A 27,435-nucleotide genomic window follows, 5' to 3' on the forward strand; every position below is an offset into this window, starting at 1 on the left:
ATAAAATAAAATACTTCATTTGTTCAAATTGAGCATAAATGTACACAAAGATGTGATATTCCTTTCAGGAATGTATGTCCTTCAAGGTATGTATTTTGACCCTCAGAAGATCATGGTCAGTCAGTTCAACATACAGTTGTCTCTCAGTACCTGTGCAGAATAGGTTCCAGGACCCCTTGGACACCCAAATAACCATATTGTATAGGCATTCACATGCCTATACTCAGACTATTGGTTTAATTTAAATGTTTTACAGAACTCACCAGATATTCTGTAATTATATGTATAGTGTTAACCTCTTTAACTGATGGTGCTTCACAGTGCTGACAAAAACCATGCTGTGAACCACTTATCCATCCCATGCTTTGGCCTTGTTTCTACCTCCTCCTATTGTCATTTGCTCTTGACTTCCTGAGACTTAGAGCCACCCCAGGACTCTAAGCAAATAGCTCTCAAAACTGAGGATGGCAGCTATGACATAGTGCATGCAGGTTTTCAGGAAGGGCCATTAGGGGACCTGATGATCAGGAGCCAGTGCCAAGGTAGAATCACAAGGCAACTGTGGGCATCTGAGGCTTATTGAGTTGGTAGTGAATGAGCTGGACCAGATGGAGGTGTGGGGAGAAAGAGTAAGTTTTCTAACATTGACCTGTTCGTGTTGTTTTCAGATTTGACTTGAAAACACTGCCTGTAGACTTTGTGGAATGTTTGATGAGGTTCTTGCCAACGGAGAATGAGGTGAAAGTGCTTCGGCTCTATGAACGGGAAAGGAAACCCTTGGAGAACTTGTCGGATGAAGACCGCTTCATGATGCAGTTCAGTAAGATTGAGAGGCTCCTGCAGAAGATGACCATCATGGCCTTCATCGGGAACTTTGCTGAAAGCATTCAGATGTTGACTCCTGTAAGTGGACTAATTCAGAGGGGCAGAGCAAAGAGATGATTTTTCTCCCTTTTTTTTTTTTTTTTTTTTTTTAAACCGTCTCTCCTGGAATTGCTCTCAATATAACAGGCTCTAGAGAACTTACTAGATCAATATTTTATTTCTGTCATCTTTTTCATATTTTGTATGCAAAGTACATTGAAAAATGATGAGGTTCCATCTTCCATATTGCTGTTCTTCCAAGTCAATGCCATTTTCCGTGTCTGTAGATGTCTGAATTTCAGAAGACACTTCAGTACAGAGGAAAAGGAAAACCATTTTCTCAAACTTGGTTGTCTCCTGAAGAGAACTGTCTTGGCAAGACTGACTTTCATTTCTGAAACAGAATCCATATCTTTAGTGAGCAGGCTTATAAGCTTTTATGAGAGTTTTCTTCCTTGGAAGAGTGTAACAGTAGACTGTGGTGATGTGCAAATAGCCAGTTCTCTCTCATTCCCTGTGTTAATCTGGTAGAGACGTAAGTGTCATAAACTTCAGTTTGTTCCCAGTTCTATTTTTAAATAAACTTGTGTTAGTTACTGCTTATTGTAGCAGGTCTGTTCAAAACTGTTAGGAGAACTTCTGGAAAGTATTATATAACCTCCAACTCCCATTCTCCAGCTTCATTAATTTAAAAGCAAAAATTGTATGTGATTAGAGATGGCAGTGAAGGAATTAAGTTCTGCCAGGAGAGGCTTTTGACTCCTAACTTTGAACAACTTATTGGTTGTAGATTTTCCTGTTACAAATTTTGTGATTAAACAGTTTCTATATTATTACTATAAATAGTTGTAGAAAAGAGCTTGCATGTGATGATATGGTTATCTAGGATCTAGCTGGACAACTGAATTTGTTATACTAAGGAAAAATAGAATCTCATCATTAAGACTTCAAGGTCGAAATGCAGGACTGTTTTTTTTTCTATGCTAGTTTTTAGTTTCCAATTAGTTTCCCATTTTTAACATGTCTTTTCTCCCCCACTTCCTTCCTTTGATTGGAATCTAGCAACTGCACGCAATTATAGCAGCATCTGTCTCTATAAAGTCATCCCAAAAACTCAAGAAAATTCTGGAGGCAAGTGAAGTTTTCTTGTATACATATTTAGAGAGCTGACTGGTCAGCTGCCTTCCAGGGCCTGAGAGACTGTCCTGATTGACTTCTGTTTTCTCTTTCTTTTGCAGATCATCCTGGCCCTTGGAAACTATATGAATAGCAGTAAACGAGGAGCAGTTTATGGATTTAAACTTCAAAGTTTAGATCTGGTGAGTGAACTAGAAGGAATATGAGGGCTGTGTGGAGGACAGACAGCTGGCAGAGACTGTCCTGCAGTGGAGAGTCTGTTCTTGGGAGTGGGGTGGGAGGATTTGATAAAGATTCTCTGCTAATGGGAGGGTCTGTTGGTACAAATTTTCTGGAACACCATTCGGCAGGAAGGACTCAAAACCTTAGACATACATATACCCTTTCACTCATTATTTTCATTTCTAGGAATCTGCCCTCAGGAGTCTAGATTATGAATGTTGTATTTTATGTTTAATTGCAAATAATTAGCAATAAATTAAGTGTCCACTATTGTGGGAAATGACTAAACGCTGAAACAGTAGTATAATGAACTATTCTTCAGCTGTGAGAATACTTGTGAAGAATTTTCAGAGAAAAAGATAATTTTGTGTTTAGGAAACAAAGCAGCGTATAAATTGCAGGTATGGTTTAATTCCATCTAGGTAAATATGTAATATAGAAGACTGAATGGAAATGGATTAAAATACTAATAGAGAGAGTAGATGGAATTAGGAATTTTTTTCTAAGTTTTCAAATCTTTTCTGTATTTTCTAGAAACATTTTTTTTTCCTTCATGGATAAAGATGCTGTCCTTCTTGCAGTCATATGATTTATATGAATAGTATGAGAGATGATCCTCCATGGAACTTTGTCCTGGCTGTGCAGGCTTATGGAGCTTCCCTTGACCAGGGAGGACAATGGGCAGACTCCCTGGCTGGCAGAGATGCAATTATTTGGGAGTGTCCAGTCACAGTGTTGGCCCTCAGAAGACCGTGGTCAGCTCCATGTATATTGTCCCTCAGTATATGTGGCAGAATCAGTTCTAGGACTCCTGTGGATACCATAATCGCTAGACAGTTGAGTCCTTTCTATAAAATGTGGTAGGATTTGCACAAAACCTTAGACTATCCCCACCTATACTCTAAATCATCTCTGGATAATTTATAATATATAACAATATAAATGCTCTGCAAATAGCTATTATTCTGTATTGTCTAGGGAATGACAAGAAAAATACAGTGAGCTGGCTTTCTCTGTTTGGGGCACCAGAAAATAGGGAATAAGAGAGGAACTGAGATGAGTGTCAAGGGTGCAGCATAGAAGCCCTATATCGTTGGGTGCACCTGCACACCCCCCACTGGCCCCACCTGCCACTAAACTTAAGTCTTCTTGCTTTTAAACCAGGAGAGGAGGGATAGCAGATGCTGGGTGGTGGTTCATGGAAGTAGGGTAAACCTTAATGTTGAGTATATACCCTGGTGAGGCCATCTTCAGGTCATTTAAACTTCAGTCACCCGGTTCATTGAAGAATACATTGAATCTTGAATCTCCCCTCGGAATATGTTTTTCCAGCCTGTTGGGCAACTGTGCTTGGTGACTTCTTCTCGGGGCAGTTGCCTACTGGGCGACCCTCCCACCATCCTTGCTCTTGCACCTAACCCATGCCCCCTTTTGTTTTCAGCTCTTAGATACAAAGTCAACAGACCGAAAGCAAACGCTGCTGCACTATATATCGAATGTTGTAAAAGAAAAATATCACCAAGTGTCTCTATTCTATAATGAGCTTCATTATGTGGAAAAAGCTGCTGCAGGTACTAATTTCAGCTGTCAAGGTTATGCCTAGGTTTTTAATGCCTTTAATTATGGGGGAGCCATTCCCTCTTAAGCAGACATTTCAGGACCAATTTAAAAAGACAGGACCAAGAAGTCAAAAGCTCTGAGCTGCTGTACATCTGGATGGTGCCACTGACTCCCCGGAGCCATTGTGAAATGTGGGCATGAAGCTGACCTTTCTCAGCATCTTCTCCATAAAGATCCAGGTCTTGGAGGCCCGTGTGCCTTCCCTTGTCCATATCTTGCTCTTTTTGTTCTATTGCTATTGTATGAGCATGAGAATCTGAGAATCACTCCCCCGCAACACACACAAAAAAACCTAAAACCCTTTTAATTTTATTTCATGCCATTCCACTTGCTCAGGTGTGGTAGTTCTAAACATTTTGCTTTTGCCTGAACACCATTTAAATTACCAGTACTTCCTAGTTACTCCTTGGCTATGGTACTTAACATTTTCTTATTTCAGTCACACGGATAGAAAGTGATAGAAACATACTGGAATCCATCTTTCTACTACTCCTCATATATTATATTATGTAATGTACCATGTCATCTCAAGAGAGTGTCAGGTTTGAAAAAGGGGTGATATGCAAATTGACCTTGGAATTAATCACCACAATTTTTGACTTGTAATCTTCAGCCTTCCTGAGGCCTACCCCTAAGTTTCCTACACTGAGACTTTTAGGGTGAGTTCTTTTGTGACTCCTCTCGCCCGGCTAAATGGCCATTGTTTCTGTGTTCTTACCAAGGAGCACTCTATACTTCCCTCTTGTTCAAGATTTATCAAATTTAATTGTAACAGTTTGTGTGTCCATTGCAACCTCTAGTTCTTAAGGGTAAAATCAGGCTTTATTAATCTTTATAATTCACTCAACCCCTGACAAATTGGATGGTGGGAAAAATGAATGAGCAAAGGAATGAGTGAAATGATACACTGCTGTCTGGATAGATGCTGCAGAAGCCCTAGTGGAAGCTGAGAGGCAGATGGAAATGATTTTGTGATTATGAAGAACAGGCTGGGACAGACCCACTGAGGCAGGTAGCAGAATTTATATTCTGCTGGAGAGGTTTTCCTGCTTTCAAGTTTTCCTTTGTCTAAATTAGGGTTCTTAAACATCATAATTCTAATTAAGAAAAAAGTTAAATAGCAAATTCCTACCTACTAATTAGTAGCACATTTTGTTTGGCCCAGAAAGTGTCATTTGAAAAAAATCAATGGGGACAATGAAGAGATTGGGGCTTTCTGGTTCAACTGTCCTGTTTGCTCTCTGGTGCCCAGGTGAGCTGACACAGATTCTTTATATCTTATATCTTTATCCTTCATTTATGCAGTAAACAGTTGAGGGCCTTTTGCATATTTGATGCTGTCAGCAGTATTAGGGACTCGAAGACAAATAAACCAGTGTGTCTAGTGTGAGGGAAACAGCCTGCATTGTGTATTCATCCATGTGCAGAGCTGAGTCAGGCAATGGGGAAACCAGAGGTGGCACCAACCTCCACAGGAAAGCTGGCTCAGGAGGCTCCAGGAGTGCGCCTGTTCTGGACAGTTTTATTGCATATGAAAAAGTTAAGGCTAAAATTTTCTGAAACAAGGACAGGTTCTTTAACAAAAAGAAACTGTCCAAGGTTTCTTTGGATCCTACTGGTCAGTTTGACTTAAGTTCAAGACAAAATGCTGCCCCCTTCTGGAGGACCACAGAAATGCAAAAGAGATAGAGAAGAAAAGAGGTTTGGGCCTGTCTCAGCTGAGGACCTACAGGCTGTTTCCTGGGAGAGAAATGGAATTGTTATTTGGAGTCCATGGTTGCTATCTGAACCCCTTCTCTGCCATCTAGTAGCTGCGTGACCCAGGACAGACCACAGATCTTTTTTGCTGCTTTTCCTTGTTGGCAAAATGGGCTGATGTTGCAACTGAATCAGTGCATAGAAAGAATTTATTGTAGTACCTGATAGTGCTTTCTAAATTATTCATATTAAAGTATCTTTGTGCTAAAAACTGGGAACTAGGTCTAAGGGTCCCAGTAAGCCCTTAGATCCCTACTGAGAGCTTGGCTCAGCAGGTGGACATGCAGTGGTTTTGACTGTGAGGTTCACTGAGACCTTGGTTTCTCTGTTAGTCTCTCTTGAGAATGTTCTGCTGGATGTGAAGGAGCTGCAGAGGGGCATGGACTTGACCAAGAGGGAGTACACCATGCACGACCACAACACGCTGCTGAAGGAGTTCATTTTCCACAACGAGGCGAAGCTGAAGAAGCTGCAGGATGATGCCAAGATTGCACAGGTAGCCCACGAGCTGGACCCCTAGGGCCACCTGTGGCATTGGCTCTGAGTTTGGGGAGAAATGCTCCATTTCTCTGCCTGCAGATGGTATATTTCTTAAGTAGCTAATAATTATTAGAGGGGTATCTTTCCCAGATTGTCCCTAGCCCTGCTCATTGTCCTTGTCTAATTGGAGTCTTCACCCTCTTCTGTAGAGGGTCCCCTGCCCCTCCCTCTTCCCTTTCTCTCCTGGATTCCATCCAGCATGGGTTCTGTATGCAGTTCAAGCAGTGGGTGTGAGCACTTGCTGTGCTCTGCTAAGCAGTGTTCCTGGTGTCTCAGGTTTCTGTAGATCTTGACCTCAACGTGTGACACCACATTGGGGGGCAGCAATACATAGGTAAACCTAAAAATCATAGCGAACTGCACATCATCAAAGAAAGGGAGGCGAAGTGTAGGGGAACTGAAAAAGCTGGGACAGTGGAACGGCCTCCGGTTTGGAACTGCCTTGCATCACAGACGAGTTCGAGCAGAGGTGGAGTGCCCCTAATGTGGGGCTGTGTAGGAGTGCTGAGGCGGTGCCGAGAGAGCCAGAGACTTCCAAGATCCCTTCCGGCCTTATTTTTCTAAGGGGTTCTGCCATGGCCATAGGAATCTCTTGGGAGCCCCTCCTTCTGCGTGCTGGGGGAGGAGGTGTAGAGGTGGCCGGAAGTCCCAGAGATAAGCTCCTGCACCCGCCTCTTGCACGGTTCTGATTACCTTTGACCGGGTATCAGAGGAGACATGGAGGCTGGGAGAACTGCAGGGAGGTGAGGGAGGCCACAGGGGCGAGAAGCTGAGGCACTGTGTCTCTAGCTGCCGCTTTCTTCAGTTTTTCCTCCAAAGCACCTGGTTCAAATGTTGGAACTAATGAGATTCAAGAGAAATTTGCTTCTTCATAGGATGCCTTTGATGATGTAGTGAAATATTTTGGAGAAAACCCTAAGACAACACCACCATCGGTCTTCTTTCCCGTCTTCGTCCGGTTTGTGAAAGCCTACAAGGTAATCAGGAGGAAGGTGTCCTGCAGAGCCCTCCCTGTCATTCTTAGTCATGCAGGTGCCCTCTTTCAGGCATGTCTGAGCCCCAGCTGCCTCCAGAGGCCTCCTGCTTCTGTTGGGTAGAAGATCTGGGTTGTCAGGGTAGAGACAGCTCTCTGGTCCTGTGGAGGCTGATAGCTCTATGGCCCTGAGTCCACAAGGATCCTGTTCTCCATTGAGTCAAGGCTGGACCTCAGTCAGCAAACAGAAGCTCTTGGGTGCTGGGGCAGGCGAGATGCTCCAAGACCATTGCTGGCCTGTTGCTGACTATTGACCCAAACATGCAAGTTGAAGCACTTAGAAAATCAGCTTCCCACCCACCTGAGTTACTTGATAGTTCAACCCAGCAAACTGTGGACCATGACAAAGGCACGCTCCAGCTGAGCTCAGGGAAAGCCGCTGTGCTAATCCTGGCCTAGGCAAGGGCTTGGAGACTCTTCCTTGGGCATTTACTCAAATGTCAAAATATTTAACTGTCTCTTCTCAGCATGGCTGAATGTAGTAGTGATATCTCAGGTATTAGTGGTAGGGTGTGTCCTTGGCAGTAAGGACAAGTATAGACTGAGCATGGACCTTATGCACTGGTCACAGGGAACTGTGAGGAAGGAGGTCACCGGCCACCACCTGCTGGGGTCCCTTGGCTGGCAGGTCTAGTGAGCTGCAGATGGTTCTTGTTAGGAGCCATGATAGTACTTCACATAAAAACTTTTAAATCTAAAGTCAAAAGACAAAATATATGCTCTTTTGCAACTGTGTAAGAGAAGCTGGGAAGTGGCTGGGATTGGTCTCAAAGCCTGAGGCTTTAGTGGCCACATGTGCGGCCAGAGGAGAAGAGAAGTAGCCTTTGGTGACCTGGGGGTGTCATGGTCACAGCCTGAATGCCCTCTTCCACCTCTCATTTTTCCTTGGCTTGGTGGGGCACTGGTCAGGCAGTGATGTTTTGGATGTTCTTCCTGCCCTGATGGGCTGAAGGGCCTCTCAGTCTGAGCCCCCTTGGCACTCTGTGGACAGATGTTTGGATTTCAGGACATCATCCCTCTTTTCCTGAGTACAAACCAAAAGGAAACTTAAAAGCAATAGAGATCAAAATATAAATCGTATTATTAATTAAAAACTGGGCTGGAGGATGTGGATCTGTGAAATTATACTTCAGTCCTAATTTAAATAGATGACTTATCCCTCAGTTCACAGATTGACAGAAGTCTCCTCAGGGGAGCTGGCTTGAAGGGAGGGAGTGACCAGGAAGGCTAATTTTGTTCAGTTTATTGTCCCAAATGATCAGATTAGGCACTCTGCCTCCCTCAGGAAGGAGTGAGGTATTGGGACAGAGGTCCAAAGTATCACTCTGGTGAAGCCCCTAAAAGGGACTGGAGCCCTCAATAATGGGCAAAAGGCAGAGAGATCTTAGATCCTGCTTTCAGAGAACTTACAGTTAGTTGGACAGATTCTGGAAGCAAAGCAAATGCACACGAAAATCACTGAGCACAGCTGCCAAGAGGGTGGGTCTCAGCAGATCTGTGGGGCTCTGGCTCAGAAACCTTTTGAGCAGGGAGAGGATCTCGTGGAATGAACTACCAAATGACGTGAATATCAGCTACCAGCTTTTAAGGATGTTTGGTTGCTGGACAGTGAAACCCAGAATCAGAGTGAATTATTTCATGAAGTGCAGATCTTCTTCCATTTGCTCCAATTCCCCACTAAAGATTCTGGAAGACTGACTGTGGTCATTTCCATTGTGTTTTTTTTTTTTTTTTTCCTTCGTTTTGTTTTGGTTTACTTGCCCAGCAAGCAGAAGAAGAAAACGAACTGAGGAAAAAGCAGGAACAAGCACTCATGGAAAAACTGCTGGAGCAAGAAGCTCTGATGGAGCAGCAGGACCCAAAGGTAAGAAGCTCTAGGCTCCTGAGCTGGGCTCCAGGTGAGGCAAGTGGTGGAGGGGGAACAAGCTAATGAACACAGGAGCCTGGCATGTGGTAATTTGTTCACTGGTTACTTCATTCAGCAGCCATTGGAAAGAGGGCTACAGCATGTTTGGGTAGCATTGCCAAGTTCGTAGAGATCTGGATTTAAATCTTAGTTGGATGTACAGAGAGGTCAAGCCAGGTAACCAGTGACTAGAGGACTCCATGGTGACATTGCAGGTGCAACCTCATCTGCCAGACCTTGGCTAGGATTGGGAGGGTGTCTTCATGCAGGGCAGCATCAGGTAAAGAAAGAGGCCAGCAGCCTTTGCTCCAAAACTGAAGACATCTGGCCCATGATTGTTTCCAGCTGTTTCTGTGGCCATAGAACTCAGTCTTCCCCATGCTGCCTGGTGTGGCCTTGTGTATTATTGGATGAGGGTCTCCGTTGTCTTCCCAGAAGCTTCCTGAGTTTTTCTGCATTTGAGCATAATGTTGGGATGGTATTATCTGTATTTTTGACCAAGGCTACTTATTAAAGTACATAAAGCTCTGGTACATTTTATATTTTCTTAAACTCCCAATGGGTGCTGGTCCCACTAATCTCTGCCCTTCTTTCTTCTCAGTCTCCTTCCCATAAATCAAAGAGGCAGCAGCAAGAGTTAATTGCGGAGTTAAGAAGGCGACAAGTTAAGGATAACAGACATGTGTATGAGGGAAAAGATGGTGCCATTGAAGACATCATCACAGGTAAAGGACACTTCCTCCCTGTGGCCCAGGAGATCCTGCTGGCCTCCCCTAGACTGGGCCACAGGCAGATATTGCAACTTTGTTTGATCAGGGTTGGCAAGTTCTTTAGTGGATGTTCCTTAGATTCGGAATCAAGCAGAGAGACGCCATGCTCCAATTTGAAGTATACATATAGTAGCATGTGTGCTGCCCACCGCTCTCTGGGAAATCTTTATTTTTCATTGTCATTTGAACTTTGTACTTTCAGTAGGTCTCCTCCTAATGGTTTTCCATCATTTTTGATTTTTCATCATGCTCCATTTTCCTCCTGGTGACCACTCTTGCCCACCTGCTTGAATAATAAATATTGTGGGCAAAATCCACTCAGCTCTATACTAACCGCAGTCCAGGCAGATTTTTCAGCATGGTCTCGAAAAGCCTCCTTTTTCATTGAAAGTAGCTGAAGTCAATAGGAAATCAGGGGTCCATACTTTGGATGAGGCAACAGGCTTTTAATGAGGGACTAATCATTCTATCAACTAGGAATTGTCTTACCTAGCTTAGTTCTTGTCTGATTAAATTCTAGCTTAATGCTTGCTGCTTGAACCAGTTCTCTTGGGTTTCCATTCTTCTTTTTACCGATCAGGATGATAACTTGAGTAACAGTCTTTTGGTGGTAATAGCAAGTAACGTTTCATTCACGCCTCTTATGTGTGAATGCCGCTTATCAGCTTCAAAGATACTTTACGCATTTTATTGTGGTAAGTTTTAAAAATGTGCTGAAGTATAGCGTACTTTGAGTGTGCTGGGTGACCATGTACTCCTCACCCATTTCAACAATTACCAATCATGGCCATTCTTGTTGTATATGTGCTATAACCATTGCCCCACCCCACCCCCATACAAACTTTGGAATTTTTGGATGCATGCTCAAGACTATAATTTCATTTACAAATATTTCAGTTTGTATCATTAAAAGATAAGTACTGTGTACCCACAGTACCATTACCATATTCCCCAAGCTAACAGTTCCTTAATATCAAATGCACAGTTATTGTTCACATATCCCCAGTTGGCCTAATTTTCAAAAAATATAATTCCTAGACTTTTATTTCTCATTGTAGTTTGGTTAGTATTATAACTAGGAATCCCAAATTGCGAAAATTTAAGTAGATATATAGATAGATTAGATAGATAAAAAGGAGGTCAGTAAAGCCTTCCTTGCTGAGATTCAAGCAGCGTAAGTTCTGAGTGGGTAGGGAGGTGGTCGATGCAAGCGGTGTTCTCCACTCATGGTGCACACGTGTGCCCTTGGCCTGCAGCGCACAGAGCTGCAGATAAGAAGAACCCAGAACCTTCTTGGTTCATGCAAGGTCCCCGTGGTCTGGCATTTGCCCTCTCCTCCTCCACAATGGGGGAGAAACTCCACTCTGAGCAAGACCAGGAATAGCCCTCCACCTCGGTAAGCACCTCTTTGTCTCCGTGCCACCGTGAGATTAATATATCGGTAGTGAGATGTGTGACCTTGCACACCAAGAACTTGGAGCCCTGTTTGCGCCAGTATGTCCTCGGTCCTCGTGACACCTGACTTTCTACAATGAATGGAATGTATATTTTTCATTCTCCAGATCTAGATCGTTCACCTGCAGGGCAGGCGAGAGAGTAGTTTTTATTCTCCTTGGAGTCGTTTCCTCTTTCTGCCCCCCTCAAGCCCCTCATTAACTCTTCAACTTTCACGAGCTAACCCGGGTGTAGACTGCCTTCGCCTTTTCCCGCCTCCCCAGGTATGATTAACAACGCACTAACCGCCAGCTGAGCAGGCGACTTGCTCCTCACTCTTCTGTTTGTGTTTGGCTCGTTTTCAATGCAGTGCTGAAGACTGTGCCCTTTACTGCTCGCACCGCCAAGCGTGGCTCTCGGTTCTTCTGCGAACCCGTTCTCACTGAGGAGTACCATTACTAAACTATTCCTCTTTCTCACCTGATGTTCTTGAAAGGTTGCACAGGTTTTTTGACCTTGTATGTCCTCGTGTGTGTCTGTGGGAGCCATCTCTGTGCCAGCATGGCACTGCCGTCTTCGTGGTGCTTGTTGTGTTGTCCGCTTGCTGCATGGTTTTGCGTTTCCGTCATCGCTGCCCACTCACCGCCACTCTCTGTACACACACATGTCCACGTCGCCGTGATGGCCTGGGTGTGTGACAGTTAATAGAACTACCTGCAGATGTTTTCAGAAAATAGAGCACTTCTTTGAGAATCAGGCTTGGAACCAAGTAGACTGCTTATAAGATTTTGGGACTGTATCTTTGAACACAAAATGACAGTAACAATAACTGCTAGAGCAAACATTTGAGCACTCACCACACACTAATAGGTCTACATATATCAAACTGACCCCTTTTTGTGCTTCCTTAACATACTTTGATCATTAGATTACCTGTTACACAAAAGTGCTCAGAAATGAAAAGGGCTTGAGAGCTGCCCAGTGATTTACTAAAGGAACCGAACTGTGCATGGCTGTGAATTGGGCCTTTCGTAACTCCTCCCAGGCCATTGCATGTGAGACTCATGCTGTGAGCTTTGCACGGTGAGCCCTTTCAACCCAGCAGCCTATATGTGCTGATCTTGGCAATTCACAGCCTCACAGCATCCCAACCCCAGGCATGTCACCCCTATTCAGTATCATGCTCAAGTTCAGCAATCAGCAATTCAATGTTGAAGCAAAGCTGCAAGGCAGGAGATGAAAACAAAGGACTAAGTGCTCCCCACCATCATATTCATGCCTCTTCACTGGTGGCTCTATTACATGTCAACCTGGGCATTTCATCTGTGATGAGGCCACGTGTGGACCCGCCTCTGTGATCAGGGTAGTGACACTAGAAATACTAATAGCAAATACCTTTCATCAGGCCAGGTGTGGTGGAGCACGCCTGTAATCCCAGTGACTCTGGAGGCCGAGGCAGGAGGATCCCAAGTTTGAGGTCAGCCTCAGTAGCTTAATGAGACCCTGTCTCAAAATAAAAAATAAAAAGGGCTGGAGATGTGACTCAGTGATAAAGTGCCCTTGGGTTCAATCCCCATTACCAAACAAACAAACAAACAATCCCCACCAAAACAAAAACAAAAACAAAAATAAAAACCCTATCAGAATATACTACTTAGAATCAAAAAATGGTCAAAATTTTCCAATACTTGACTTCCAAGGCTTATTTCTTGATACTTAAAAAGCAACAAATTTCTTTTTATACCTAGAAAATATAATAGACAAGAGTGCACTGTGTGAAAGTAGCCATTACTTGACATGGAACTGGGTCAGTATTTTTCTTGTGGCATAACTATCCTGCAAATTGTGCTTGTTATGTTTGTGTCTTTGTGTCATTGTCTGCTCTGCAGTGTGCTTACCTACCAGTGCTTATTAACCGGCTGGAAAGTCATCTGCTTAGGCTATGTTTGCTGTCAGTTTTGCTGCTGAACTGTCTGTCTTTCTGGGGCCAATCTTCAAAGCAGCTTGGAACTGTGTGGTCAGAGAGCTCGGGTGGGAAGCCACACTGATCCTCTCCCTGTTTTATCTAACACTACTTGTGGTAATGGCCTCCTGCTCTCTTCTCCATTGGCTAACATGCCCAGGAATATTAGGCACTAAGTTGAATTGCTTTCCATTTTCATCCCATTTTTACTTAACCATCATTTTGTGTTTTTGTTTTTTTCTGTTTAGCCTTAAAGAAGAATAATATCACTAAATTTCCAAATGTTCACTCGAGGGTAAGGATTTCTTCTAGCACACCGGTGGTGGAGGATACACAGAGCTGGCAAGCATCACTTTTTACTTAGCTTCCTCCTCTCTCTGTATGCACATCAGTGGTTTCAATTTGTGGCGAAGGGTAATACTGGTGAGAATCTGACCAGGGAGAAGTTTTTGTATCTCACATTCCATGATGTGAGGCTGAACCTCTCTGTTGGACTCTCCCAGCCTGCTGTGTGTGATGGCTTGGGCAAGGGTATTTCTTGGTCACTGTATTTGTTCTGGGTGCTAGGCTGTCCTTCCCTTATCCTCTGATTGGCTTTCACTTTATTCAGATAACTCCATTTTGTTTTGGAAGTCAATAGCAGGTCCTGGCCCAGGAACACAATATACAGCCTTTGAAAAGAGTAGAATCTTTAGAACTAATTTCTCAATGAACTCAGGAACCACAGAGCTGGACATTCTTAGTCTAGCATGGAATTCTGACCTTCAAATTTATCAGTTTGGGCTAAGGAGCAGGGACTACTTTGCTTGAATTTAGAGGAATAGGGGAGGATCACAAATTCCACCAATTTAGGAACAGGAAGGTAACAGGCCTGAGGGGAACTATGTTGAATTTTCGAGGATGACTCAGTCCCACTCAGCTTCAGCATCTTACCATGTAGGAATTTGGACCCAACATTGACTGATTTTCTTATATTTCAAGAAAAGTCAGAAATCCTAGTTTATATGTTAATTACTAATTTAGGTATCTAATAAGTGTATTTAAAAATATAGGGGAATGATGGTGAATGCCATTGTTATAATCCCAGACTCAGGAGGCTGAAATGGGAGGATCTCAAGTTTGAGGCCAGCCTTAGCAACTTAGTGACGCGGACTGAAAAGGGCTGGAGGATGTAGCTCAGTGGTAAAGCACCCTGGGTTAAATACCCAGTATTCCCCCTCCCCCCCAAAAAAATAGCAGGTCAGGGATTGCAGTAGGACATATATCCTGTGGGCCAGTTGGCTCATAGTCTCCATTTTCAATTTACCGAGTAGATGAAGGGACAAAAAAGATTAAATTTGGTTTAATTCCGTGTTTCTTTGTAGAGTTTTTTTCCTAGCAGAAGTCAACAACACTAAGTTCATAAAAGGAAAACACATACTAAAATTACATAAGGGAAATGAGAAGCCTGCTTTATTTTTTTTTTTCCATTTGTCTTCCCTCCATCCCGAGGAGGCTAGGAGCTGGCTCTGCTACCTGCCTTACTCACGAAAATGTGCCTTCATACCCGGACTTACATAAACTGCCTCTTCATTCCACTTCATTCCACTGGAGCAGTGTCTCCTTGAATTAGTACGCAGTGATTTGATTCGCTCAAGGCTTTCTTTTTAAATGTCAGACTAATGCTTTGCGCTAGCAGCACAAACTGGAAGCTGGAGGAGAGCTCAACAGCTTGTCCCTGCTGATAAAACACACAGAACTCCTGGGTGGCAGGAAAGAGTATTGAGGAAATAGAGTATTATTTTGATTTAGATTTAATGGTGAGTTGAGCACTATGTTTCTAATTCACAAAATAATAACCAAGCTAGTCAAATGGAATAAAAACAATACAACCTGCATCTGCAAACTAAGGCCTTTGAGGTTCCTTCCTTGTTAAAATTTCAAGGATAAGATAGGACAGGGCAGTATGTTTTATTAGTTTAGTTTAAAATTCATTAAAATTATTGTTGACATTCAGGCTTCCAGAAAAAATACAAGCCACAGCTGCTACCAGTTGAAGAAACATTTCAAAATAATACTTCAGCTAGGCTCTGGCCAGTGACAAAAATATCCTATGTTTTTCTCTCATGTCCCAGAATCCTACCAGTATTACATCTTATTTTGATTGTAAATACTTAAGGCAGATGTATGTCCTTGGTTCAATGCTCAATGAGTTTGAAGGGCCCATTAGCTGACTCTTCTACACAAGCTGCTTTGATTGGCTGCCAACTGGCCTTTGTGTTGCTTAGATGCATATTAAAAGTTGCTTTTATTTCATTGGCCCTCTCTTCTTTACAGATCTTAGAAACCAACCATACCGAAGAGCCGATGCGGTGAGGAGAAGTGTTAGAAGGCGCTTTGATGATCAGAACTTGCGTTCTGTTAATGGTGCCGAAATATCCATGTGAAACCAAGACCTGCCTGCATGAATAGAGGGTGTTCGTGAATGAAACTGCCCATATAAATTTCATGTGCTACTATTTAGCTGCAGCCTTGAACACAGATAATTCCTAAGGGCTCAGATTAGCAAATACATAGGAATTTTAAAATGATGGGTTCTCCTTTCAACCCTTGTTAACAAGTGCCTAAAAATGGAAGTACCTGCTCAGATTAATCAAAGCAATAGGATTTGATTTGATTAGGTTATCTTTTTACACCGGTATGTTATTCAGGTTTTTAACCAAAATGTAAATTTTACATTACATTCTTACTTGCCATTGTGTTTATGCCATGATGGCCCACCCTGGTTTCCTGATGAGTTGTAAATAACATGGATGCATCTGCTTGGGGCTTCCTTTGCCGAGATGTCTTTTAAGGAATTAATTTTGTGTTCCAGCCATATCCATCAACTGTGTTTTTGAGGACTTGCAACATGGAAGGAGTCACATAAAGTCCTTCTACCACTAAACCCCAATAAAATGCAAACAAGATCCAACTGTAGTGGCACAAGAGGTCACTCAGCTCTGCCTCGTTTCACTTTCTACCACTTCTGTGTGAGAATGCCATACCCTGTGAGAGACAGTCACTGGTATGAGATCCAGGATGACGATGGCATAAAATGTTGAATAGGACTTATTTGCATTACTGTGTTCTTAAGCTAGAGGCAGCTTTTTAAATTATGCAAATATATTTATTAATTAACACTAAAATTAACATCTCAGTTATCGGTATTAGGATTTCTGAGGACTTTTATGGGTCAATCCTGAGAATAGAAATTGATGCCTTGCTAGTCAGGGAGAAGTTTACTAGCTCTATCAACAAGCATTCAAGATCATGTCTGTTAGCAGAGTAAAGTTAGGAACCTGGCCTTATTCTCCTCCGACAATCGCAGGGCTTTTCTTTCCTTTTGTAAATTGTTCATGTATTTCCCAGTTATGAGGAATTGAAATTGTTGTTGAAAAATATTAACATTAGTATTAAATTTGAATAGGCAATGGGACTAGATTCAACTAAGTCATTGTTAAACTTCCTTCCTCTCTAGCAAGGCACTTGTTCCATTCCAAAGTCAAAAACTGGACTGAAGCGAAATTTGTATTTTTCATAATATACATCCTGCTTCTGGCTTACCTTCTTGGCATATTACATCAGTATATTAATTGTAAAGTTTATTGTATAGTATTTAACCACTGAATTTATTTTATGTTGTGCTTATGTGAACCCGTTGGTGAAGATCCCTTTTCCTTGGGTAATGTGTAGTTATATGATCTCTTTTTAAATGTACAGATATTTTGCTATAAAATTGGTGCAGTTTTTTATGGTTTTTACACTTCTCTTTAATTCCCACCTAAGATTCTGGGTAATATTGTAAATATTGTTTAAAAATGCATCAGCCTATGCTATACAATCTGAATGTTATTTTAACTTATAGTTTTTTTTTTTTTAATATATATTTAACTACAAGGACGGCTTAGGGATCAGTTATCACATTTCACTTTAGCATACCTATTTACAGATTAAACTGCCACCTGCTGGAGCATTTCCACATGTACTTTAAAAAAGAACATGCCAAGATTTTGTCTTTGGGTTATGTCAACATTCATTTTGAGGAAAATAGCAAATTGACCATGACATGCAAGGCAAATAATTGGACCTTTACCACAATGCAGCTCTTCTCCAAAGCTCAAAGCTGACATGCATGTTAAAAAATAATTGTCTATTAATATACAAATAGACAGTAATGTTGGCATGTTCTTTTCTGTTTGTCTATTAATGGGCCTGCTTCTTAGCAATATTAGAAATGTTTTATAAAAGCAGTTCATGTTACTTTTCTGGTCTTTCCACGCCACAAAAGCAAATAAACTATTTACACTACTATTCTGTAATGTGTCATAATCTTAAATGGTAAATTTTAGGGGGAGATTAGTAGTTTTACTGAGACCTTCTTCTCTAGAAACAGGTATATTCTTACTATTTGAACTCAGAATCCAAAGATACTTGGTAATTAGGAAGAGTTCTTTGTATCGACCCTTTGACATGAGGGTCTCACTATATTGCCCAGGCTGGTCTCAAACTCCTGGGCTTGAGATCTTCCTCTCACACCCTCTGTGGTAGCTCAGACTATAGGCGTGCATCACTGTGCCTGGCTTGCTTTATGAATTCTCGGACACTTGCTTAATGGAATGTAGGAACAAAATGGCTATTAGTAGTGAGGGATGTGTCTCTAAAATTTGTATTTATAAACTTATTGCTTCTAGAGAGAGAACATTCTCCTTTGGTGAAGACACTATCCTCCAAATTTAATCAGGTCATCTGTAGACCATATAGAGGTTAAGCACCTGTCAACCCCACTTAGGCCTACTGCACACATATACTGGTATTTGTAATAAGTCATCAGAAAAATCTGTAACATTATATTCTTTTTTGGAAGCAAGAAATATTTTAGAGGATATTCCAAGTGGCTTAAAATAAAATTAGTTGCTTAAGGAATTGCTGTTATAATAAATAATTCTCTCACACCATCATTTGTACTTTAGATCTGCCACACTTGGCTATTTACAGATTTTATGCAATGATCTTATTTAATCCTCCCAACAAGCCTGAGAAATACTTATTAGCACTGTCATACCTAAAGGAAACCAACTAAGAAAAATCGACTTGTCTAGGGTCAAAATCTAGTCGGTTGAAGAGCCTGTACAAGCCTTGTTTCTTGGTTCCCAATTCAGTGCACTTTACCCTATACCAGTTACACAATGTGGATGAGTTTTTATAAAAGGGAGGAAAACTGAATTCTGCAACAAGAATCTCCACTTTGTTTTATGCCTGGACAACTGTCTAATGGTATAAGATTTTGAAGGCCTTTATTTAATATTCCAGAAATTCAGAGTTTTCAAACCCCAAATATAATAAGGTGAAATACGGCAGACATAAGTTGTGTGTTTTGTGGTTGTGGGGTGGGGTATTGGGGATTGAACCCAGGGTCTGGTACATGAGCTATACCTTCACCCCAACATCTGCTTTTTAAAATGTTTACTGATGACAAAGAACTACGTACCACTGTGTTCCCTATTTCCCATACTCCAACACTAAACTTCACTGCAACGTCCAGTGACCTTCCTGACACAATTTGCTAGATACAGAATGGATCATCACTGACTCTGCTTTGGTGTTCAACATACTGGGTTTTTATCTGCATAATTATCTAATTTGACAATGGAAGAAGAAGATGTGATACTTTTTTAATTAGTGGCTTTACAATTCACATACCTATTAACTTTAGTATTTGATAAAACAAAACTCTTCTGATAGCCCTAATGCACTGTTTTCTAGTTTTTATTATCAGAAATGTCTACAAAGATGAATCAGCACAGTACATACAGGATTGTTTTCCATCTCTATAAATAAACATCCACCTAGTCCCAAGAAAAAACTGGAAGCAAGAAACGCATGAAGGTCTTGATCTTTCTTTTTTCTTTTTTAAGGGTTATTTTAAGCAGATATTACACTGAGAAAACAGGATGTGGGCATTTAACAACTCAGAACTACTGCCTGAGGGGTGTTTAAAGAAAAATGTTGACACAAATCCAACTCATTTAGTAAAATATGCCATTTTTCTACTAAATTATATTTACAAAAGGTATGATATATAACTGTACAGATGTGAAAACCTGGCAATTACAAATGGGGAAAACCTTGCTCCTCCTGTTACTCACCTTTCAGAGTAAGTCCTTTCTTCAGTTGTAGAGGTAGGCAAGAAAACGAACACCTACCAAAAATATTTGTAGGCAGGACTCCCCCCCCAAAAAAAAGAACTGTTTATAAATAACACACTTATATGACCGAAGGAACAGCATTGAATAGCATCAAGAAATGGCTTAGTTTGAATCTGATGTGATTTAGCCAGTCACTCACTGTTTCCATAGAGGTGAGAGGTGGGGTGAGTTGAGATTGGCTAGTTCCTCTGAAATGTAAACATCAACTTTATACTAGGGTAATTACCATCAAATTAATGGTCAATTACTAGTCACTTAAAGTATGAGGCCTTGAACTAGAGCCTATTGAGAATTATAAGCCTTTCAAAATCTATAAAGCAAGCTTAAGAAGGTAATTTACTATCATTAAGGAACTTGAGTTTCCATCAGGTAGACTTAAAGGAAGGGCTGAGTGTTGGGGCAGTTGAAGCAAAACCATTGCTTACTTCCCACCTAACCTTTAAGTTAGTGCCAATAAATGGGAGTGGCTGCCTCTCTATTCAAAAATAGCCTGAAATGATTAATTTTTCTTAGAATCACTCCTATGTTCTCAGTGAGAAACTTTTGGACACTTCTGGAGTAAGTTAAGGTACAATCACCAGACTAGTTGTAGATGTATTTCAATGAAGCTTAAATTGTGGGTTAGTGATATCCTTTGAAGCCCTTCAATAAACATGATGGTACATTTGCTGAATGAGTACATGTATCAACTAATATTTTACATTCATTAAGTGCTTATTATGTGCCAGGCACTGTCCTACTTCACAGGGATATATAACAGCAGTGAATGAAAAAGGACAAATCCCTGCCGAAGAATGAATTTACATGACTACCACTTAATTAGAAATCTTAAGAGCAAAGTATGAAATAAGGTAAGAATTACTAGACTGGTATATAACATGATCAGAAGCACAGAATGAGAAAAAAAGCCTCGTAGAACACAGTTCCATGAAAATAAATCATGTTATTTTGCTTTTATGTAAAATGAGTGGCTTATATGGGTACCAGGGATGGAACCCAGGTGTGCTTAACCAGTAAGCCAGATCCCCAGCCTTTTTTCATTTTGAGACAGGGTCTCCCTAAGTTGCTGAGGCTTGCCTTGAATTTACGATCCTCCTGCCTCAGCTTCCCAAGTCACTGGGATTGTAGGTGGCTCCGCCATGCCCAGTGAGTACAGTTTAAAGTACAGCAGTAAGGCTAACTAAATTAAAATCTATCCGGAAATGACAGACATCCTCAAAAGAAAAAATTAAATACCGAGATTTAAGGAATTAAAGTACTTTGTTTCATTTTCATATCTAAAGTACTTAGTTTTCAAAACATTTAGTTTTTCAATTATAAACTACATATTATACTCAAATGTTCTATAAACTTAAAAAAGCCATCATAATTCTCCCTTAAATAACTATTTGATTAAAAACGAGTCTCTTCCTTATATAGAATCCAAGCTTTAAACTTTTTTATTTGAAGGGTTCCCCATTTATGGATACAAAAATAAAAGTGGCTTCTTAATGCCTAGCTTTCAGCATTGGAACTGAAAGGAAAAAAGAGAAGCATCTGAACATTTCTTGGAGTAAGTATGTTACTGAAGTTTATGACTGAATGAAAACTATGGATTCTGTAGTTTGAAACTATGAACATTTTCCAGATAAACAGTACACTGAAGATACTTCAGGAATTTTTAGTTTCTTTATCCTACCACTATGAATTGCCTTCATTTAGGAAAACCATTATTATATTTGTAGTTAGGTAAAGTCAGGCTCAATGAAGCAAAAGTCAAAAGAAATATTTGTGATCAGTCATTATCAAATTGGCAGCATAAAAACTACTTTTATGTTAAAAATATGATAGGACCACGGCTTTTAAGAGTACTACATTATTTAAATTCACTTAGATTGTAAATAATTCTTAATACCTGATTGGTTAAGTTTTCTAACTTCTCATACAAATTCAATTTTTTTTTTTCCAACATGAAAAGTATGGACAGGGAGAAAATAAGAACAATTTTTGAGATCCTGGTTTTAACTACATTAAAAGTATTAGTGAACATTATTTAGTTATTCATATAATAGTGTTATTAAGGGGGAAAATAAACCTTCAACATTTTAAGTCTGAGTTTTAATTAAAAAGTATAAATTCCTATTTTCTGAACATAAAATGATTTTGTATGAACATACTAATAGAACCAATATACCAAGATTTTACCCAAACTGAAGCCTTAGTAAGTTAAAAATATCAACAGAAAACTGTTTAATAAAATCTCCCATCACCTGTACCTTCAGATCATAAGCAATCTATCTGGCAACTAGATGAGTCACTTCATTTACATCTTTTATAGGAAAGATGTGTTTTGAGTTGCACTGTTGTCTTGTTAGATCAAATAATTTGCATGGGTGAACTATAGTTGAATTTATATCTTAGAGGAATCTGAAGATGTGGTAAGATTATAAAAAATACAGAAATCTATTCTGAGGACATGCTAAAACATCAATAACTTTTTATTTAAATAGAAAAATCAAAACTTTTTTGAAAGCTGTACTTTAAAAATCATCAATTCTGGAAGTAATTAAAACAATGTTTTACAGATTCTAAATTCTCTTGTGAAGTATCACGAGTATATCTCCCAGTATCATATATGCATGTTTTAAAGATTTTTGCCATTGATTTCCATGTCAAGTGTTGGACATGATTAACAATCTCATCTATCATTAAAATGGGACCTCGAAAATTAAGTCTAGGCAATTTTGTTGCCAGAATTGTTGACTAATATACAAGAAGAGACTAATCTCAAGCAAGCGATTCAATTTAACAATTTCTCAAAAATGATTCTCACTTCCTACAAAGTCATGTCATATTTCATAGCAGAAAAATGACGGGCAGAAAGGATTTTAGAAATGAAAATATATCCCCCCCTTTTTAAGCTTTTAAATAGTGGACACTTAAGATTTAATTAAAACATATAGCAGGATGGGAAAGAGTTGTCTTGGTCATTTTCACTTTCAAATTTATTAAGGTAATGAGGGACAGACTTTTCTTCTAAAACTCAACTTGAAATAGGATATCTCAGTGTCATAATTAAAAGAACAAAGATAATACCTACAATAATACCAAAGCCTGTGCTAAAATTTACTTTCTTAAAAAAATCTCCTGCACTGAAGGAAAATAGTATAAATTACATCACCAACCTTCAAAAGTTAGCATGTAAAGGGTATTCTATCTTCAAACCATTGCCTAAAATATTCCATAGGAAATTTATAGGTAAAAAACAAATCTAGGGACCTCAAATGCACTGATTTTATAATAATCTTAAATATTAAAAAGGGAAAGCAAACTAGCTATTTATGGGTAAGATGAAGCAAAATTTCTAGCATATTTAAAATGATTATACAACTTCTTTAGAGCTGAGCAGTTTAAGTAGAAATAAATACTAGTACGCACTAGAAGAGAAGGTTTAATAATTGATAAAAATGTACAAAAATATTCAAATCAGAAATGCTTTAGAATGTGTACCACGAAGTCAATACTTCTCAGTGAGTAGGGAGGGTAAAAGCCCTCCTCAATGGAAAAGAGAGGGGGGAAAAAAGAGAAAAAAGAAAAAGAGAAAAACAAAACAAAAAAAAAAAAATTGGAAAAAAACTCAAGACAGCTGTTAAAGAAAATGTTTAAGTCAACATTGATTTTTGTCTTTTTGACAAGGATATTGCAACTATCACTTAAAGATTGGTGGCACATTCTTTAGTAGGTCCTTAAGGCAATATATTTAATCTAATTTACAATTGAATTGATGTTAACTTTTTTAACACCTCAAAATAGATGCTCAAAATAATGCCCTCACAATAGCCTTTTTAAAATGTCAGATGGTTCATAAAAAATAATGGTGGCTTTATAACAGCAGTGCTTATTGCACCACTACAGTTAAGGGTCTACCAGGTTTCCATCAAAAACACCCATTTCTTACAAGCTCACCATAAAAGATCACATTGGCTGTAACCAGTTGGGTAGTGCAAAAAAAAGCAGTTTTACTGGTTGCTGGTGCTTTTTTTGTACTACGGTATTATCAAAAAAATTGTCATTATATCTTCAAAATCCAACTTCTATAAAGTAAATCAAATCACCTCATGACTTAGACTTTAGAACAAAGTAGAGACATCTGCAGTTATCAGTAAATTGCCACCTTTAATCCATCCTGCAGTGCCCTATGAAAGGGTCACAGAAAGACAGTTATGACTGTAGGAAAATATGATTCTTGATACAGAATCAGAAGTTATTTTCAATTTCTTTTGCTTATATAAAGTCCACAATAACAATACTTAAATGCACTTTTTTTTTTTTTCTGTGATACAATTAAAACCCAGTGTTATTTAAATTGAACTTAAAATAGAGTCCCTGGTCTGAATTAGACTTTAAATCATACTGTAAACATATATTTGGTATAATTTATTGATCATCATCCAGTTGCTCCAAAAGGGTTCTTCTGCGCTTTTCTAATTCTCCTTCACTCAGTTCACTGCCAGAAGTATCCCAGTTACCCTGAAAAGAATATAATTACAGTTAATGTTAGTAGCCAAGTGTTTACTTCCTGGGTAATATATTTGCACAGAATCTAGGTCGCACTCTTATCACAGAAAGGAAGGTATTATTATGCTCTAAGAGTCTAATGTTCAAACACATTAGATTTACAAGCAGGACAAGATTTAGGCTAAATAATTAAAAACACGGCATTCTCTGAGACACAAAACCTTTGAAGAGTGGGTAGACTTCACCCAACTTCCTTTAGAAACTGTTTAACCCACTGTTAAGGAAAAGTACTAACAATCAGGGAGAGGAGGCATTCATTCTTCACTAAGGTTGCCATTAAGACTCACCTGCTGCATGTAGGTTTAAAAAACAACAAAAACCCTGTTCTATAGCAACTGGATCAGAATATCCAAAGAGAGAGAGAAGGGACCAGGGCTAATCTACACGGGGAAGGATCTCCCTCCACTGATGACTCCTAGTCATTACCCTTGCGAAATGACATTTGTACAAGAAACAGGCAAAGCAAAGGTTTGCATTATCATGTGCTCTGCCATTCATATTTACATTATATGTATATGCAAAACTAGACTAATTATGTAGAATGATAATAAAATCTTTATGTTTGGCTTGTATTCTCCATTTGTGTTCACCGTTTCCCCAATTCTTTTCTAAACATTACTGGAATGCTTCCTTTTGAAACTGGTAAAAACTGTAACAATGACAACTGTGGATATTCAAAGACTCCCTGAATCTATATTTTGTATTCCTAAACAAAAACAAAAACAAAAATCAGGCTGGGGATATAGCTCAGTTGATAGCGTGCTTGTCTTACATGTACAAAGCCCTGGGTTCAATCCTCAGCACCACAAAAAAAAAAAAAAAAAAAAATTTCTTAAAAAAATTGAGCAGAAAACATCCAGTGTCACTTATTAGAATGTACAAAGCAAAGACCATATCCTTTCTTAGTAGGTTAAAACTATAGTTACAGAATGCTGTTATTTTTGTACGGGATATAAAATTTAGGAGACTCAAATCAAGGTCATTCAGGACAACATGTATCAGAAAACACTTTTGTAAGAAAAGCAGTTAACTGGGCTGGGGAGATAGCTCAGCTGGTAGAGTGCCCTGAGTTCAATCCCCAATACCAAAAAAAAAAAAAAAAAAAAAAAAAAAGCAGTTAACTGACTTCATTGTTTTCCTCAATGTCAGCAGAACTGAAAAAGTCAATAGACTTCTTTAAACCATTTTTGTATTATCTGCAAATGCAAGAATGAAGCAATCTGAATACTTACAGAATCCTTTCCAGTCTTTTTCTTAGGTGATTTGTGTTTTGATTCTGATCTTTGTCTAGTTCTATCTTTTTCACTTTCCCGATCTTTTTCTTTTTTATCCTTCTCTCGCTCAGCATCTGATTCTGGAGAGTCCTATGTAAATAAAAACTAACATGTTAGTATTTTGGGAGAGATAATATTCTAATTTTTAAAATTTCTCATACAGATAATATTTAACATGCATTCATAACAGTTAGTGTTCCTAGAGTGAGGAAATATCATTTGAATTGTTAACCTCAAATATTTGATAAAATTTCCCAAAGATTTATTTATGGGAGGGGACAGTCTTTACATGAGTAGGATGACATTCTGATAGGGTAAAACACCACTAAAAAGAAGACTAATCCTTTAGAAGGATTATATTACATAAATACAGACAGACTACATTTTTTTCTCCTTGGTGTTGTACTGAGGATTGAACCCAGGGCCTCGTACATTCTAAGCATGTACTTTACCACTGAGCTACAACCCCAGCTCAGATACTGTCTTTTTATCACTCCAATGTACTATCAGTTTTTAAGATATGTATATAAGACACTGCTGTTAGTTTATATCTCTTATAAGGTTGACAGTTGTATAATGAAATTCTTTGCTTAAAATTACTGCTGCAAATTAGAAATTTCTTAAAACATAAGATCCATGCCTAAATAAGTGACTCTTAGATATACACAAATTTACATGAGCACCAAGAAAAAATTCCAATTCAATAGGTGATATCCTGTAGAATATATACCAAAGATGAAGAACTGCAATCACCAAGAAGGGGTTGTTTAAATGTTTAAATTTGTGGTTCTCAATAACAGCTGTGATACACACACATACACACACACACACACACACACACACACACACACACACACTCACTTTTGGGTATTTTTTGGAAGATTAAAGACAAGGATAGGAATCCTGACACTGGTATGTGAATTTGTTTGAAGTTCACCAAATGATTTTAATGGAAAGTTAACTATAAAAGTCTGTACCCACCTACACTGGACTACATGGGATTTGGTTGGGAGAAGATTCTAATTGCCACTGAGAAAGCAAGAACTGAAACTTAGGTTGAGTGTAAAACTATGAAGCTTGCTTACAGATTTATGTCTCCTCTTCTTGCTTTTCTTCTTATGCTTTTTTGATTTCTTATAACTTCTCTCTGAAGAGCATAAAATGAAAAATAAGTGTAAGAATTTGAGGCAAAAAAAGGGTCAATAATTTTAATCAATAACTAGAAATGCTCACCAGACTCAGCACTAGAAGAATGTTCTGAAGCAGAACGGGACTCTGATCGCTGTCTTTTTTTCTTTGAATGACTGTCATCATCATCTGAATCTGATCCCTAAACAATACAAACAGTTTCATTCACAATGATGCTACTAAATATTTTAGTACACTCTGGGTGCCATCTTTAAACTTCCTTACCGATCGGGAGCGGGAACGTTTTCTATGATGTTTTTTAGACTTCTTAGAATGTTTTTTGTTCTTTGAATGATGGTGTTGACATTCATGCTAAAAAGGTAAGAAAAAAAAAAAAAAAAATTTCCAGAGTTTACATTTGCTTTACATGGCAGATCAGTTTTTCAGAAGTCACACAATTTCTTAGACTGAAATGCCACATATGTAGGATGTAATCCCTGGACATCCTACAAAGAATGGTTACTCATTTAAGATTTTCTGTTTCTTCTTATTTATGTTATATCCACTCATTTAGACATCTAAAAAAATGATCTTAAAAAGTATTAATAGTGAGAACAGTTTTAACAAGTATGAAAATGGTATAGGTTAGGAGAGAGAAATTATATAAGTTTAGAAAGATATAAATTGAACAATAGTCCCAACTTGCGAAGTATTAGCTTATTAGTGAACTCATTACAAACACTGACAATGGAGTACAACAGCCTGGGCTGAAATCCCTTCCCTTTAAGGTACTAGACATTTTACTTTGCCTTAGTTTGCTCATCAGTAACTTCCTACATTTTTAAGAGGATTTATTTCATACATGTAATCTGTGTCAAACAATCAGAACACTGCCCATCCCACACAAGCATCAAATATTATTTATGAATTACTATCATTTGAGCATATTTACAAGTGAGTCCCTGAAAACTTTATCAAAACTTTTATCTTATTCAACTAAAG

General features: G+C 39.2%; 3 protein-coding genes across 15 annotated transcripts in view; 1 reads left to right on the forward strand and 2 right to left on the reverse strand.

Annotated features, from left to right (window-relative positions):
* LOC306657358 (uncharacterized protein) overlaps positions 1-15,557 on the reverse strand; it is a 28,071-nt gene extending 12,514 nt beyond the window's left edge. For 2 of the 5 annotated variants that reach the window (XR_013762766.1, XR_013762767.1), the window contains exon 1: positions 11,765-13,489. Coding sequence is in view for 2 of the 5 variants with exons in the window: in XM_079133294.1 (XP_078989420.1) it covers positions 11,765-11,894 (130 nt within the window). In the remaining 3 variants the exon portion in view is untranslated. Of the gene's footprint in view, positions 1-909; positions 1,259-11,764; positions 13,490-14,803 lie in introns of those variants that run through there. The other 3 variants (XM_079133294.1, XM_079133295.1, XR_013762768.1) reach the window with 3 other exon arrangements.
* The window catches only part of FMNL2 (formin like 2), a 289,840-nt gene extending 272,261 nt beyond the window's left edge, over positions 1-17,579 (forward strand). Inside the window, 10 exon segments of the mRNA XM_079133275.1 lie at positions 669-903; positions 1,927-1,995; positions 2,103-2,183; positions 3,665-3,794; positions 5,934-6,097; positions 7,017-7,118; positions 8,940-9,038; positions 9,682-9,805; positions 13,496-13,542; positions 15,564-17,579. Of these exon segments, the coding sequence (XP_078989401.1) occupies positions 669-903; positions 1,927-1,995; positions 2,103-2,183; positions 3,665-3,794; positions 5,934-6,097; positions 7,017-7,118; positions 8,940-9,038; positions 9,682-9,805; positions 13,496-13,542; positions 15,564-15,602 (1,090 nt within the window). The 3' untranslated portion in view covers positions 15,603-17,579.
* Positions 17,580-22,888: 5,309 nt separating this feature from the next.
* The window catches only part of PRPF40A (pre-mRNA processing factor 40 homolog A), a 52,550-nt gene continuing 48,003 nt past the window's right edge, over positions 22,889-27,435 (reverse strand). For all 9 annotated transcript variants that reach the window (XM_079133282.1, XM_079133281.1, XM_079133280.1 and 6 more), the window contains 5 exons: positions 26,719-26,805; positions 26,539-26,635; positions 26,391-26,452; positions 25,264-25,395; positions 22,889-23,983 (listed from right to left, as the gene is read on the reverse strand). In XM_079133282.1, coding sequence (XP_078989408.1) covers positions 23,891-23,983; positions 25,264-25,395; positions 26,391-26,452; positions 26,539-26,635; positions 26,719-26,805 — 471 coding nt within the window. In that variant the 3' untranslated portion in view covers positions 22,889-23,890. The remainder of the gene's footprint in view (positions 23,984-25,263; positions 25,396-26,390; positions 26,453-26,538; positions 26,636-26,718; positions 26,806-27,435) is intronic.

This window comes from Sciurus vulgaris (assembly GCF_902686455.1).
Source record: "Sciurus vulgaris genome assembly, chromosome: 3".
Taxonomy (NCBI): domain Eukaryota; kingdom Metazoa; phylum Chordata; class Mammalia; order Rodentia; family Sciuridae; genus Sciurus; species Sciurus vulgaris.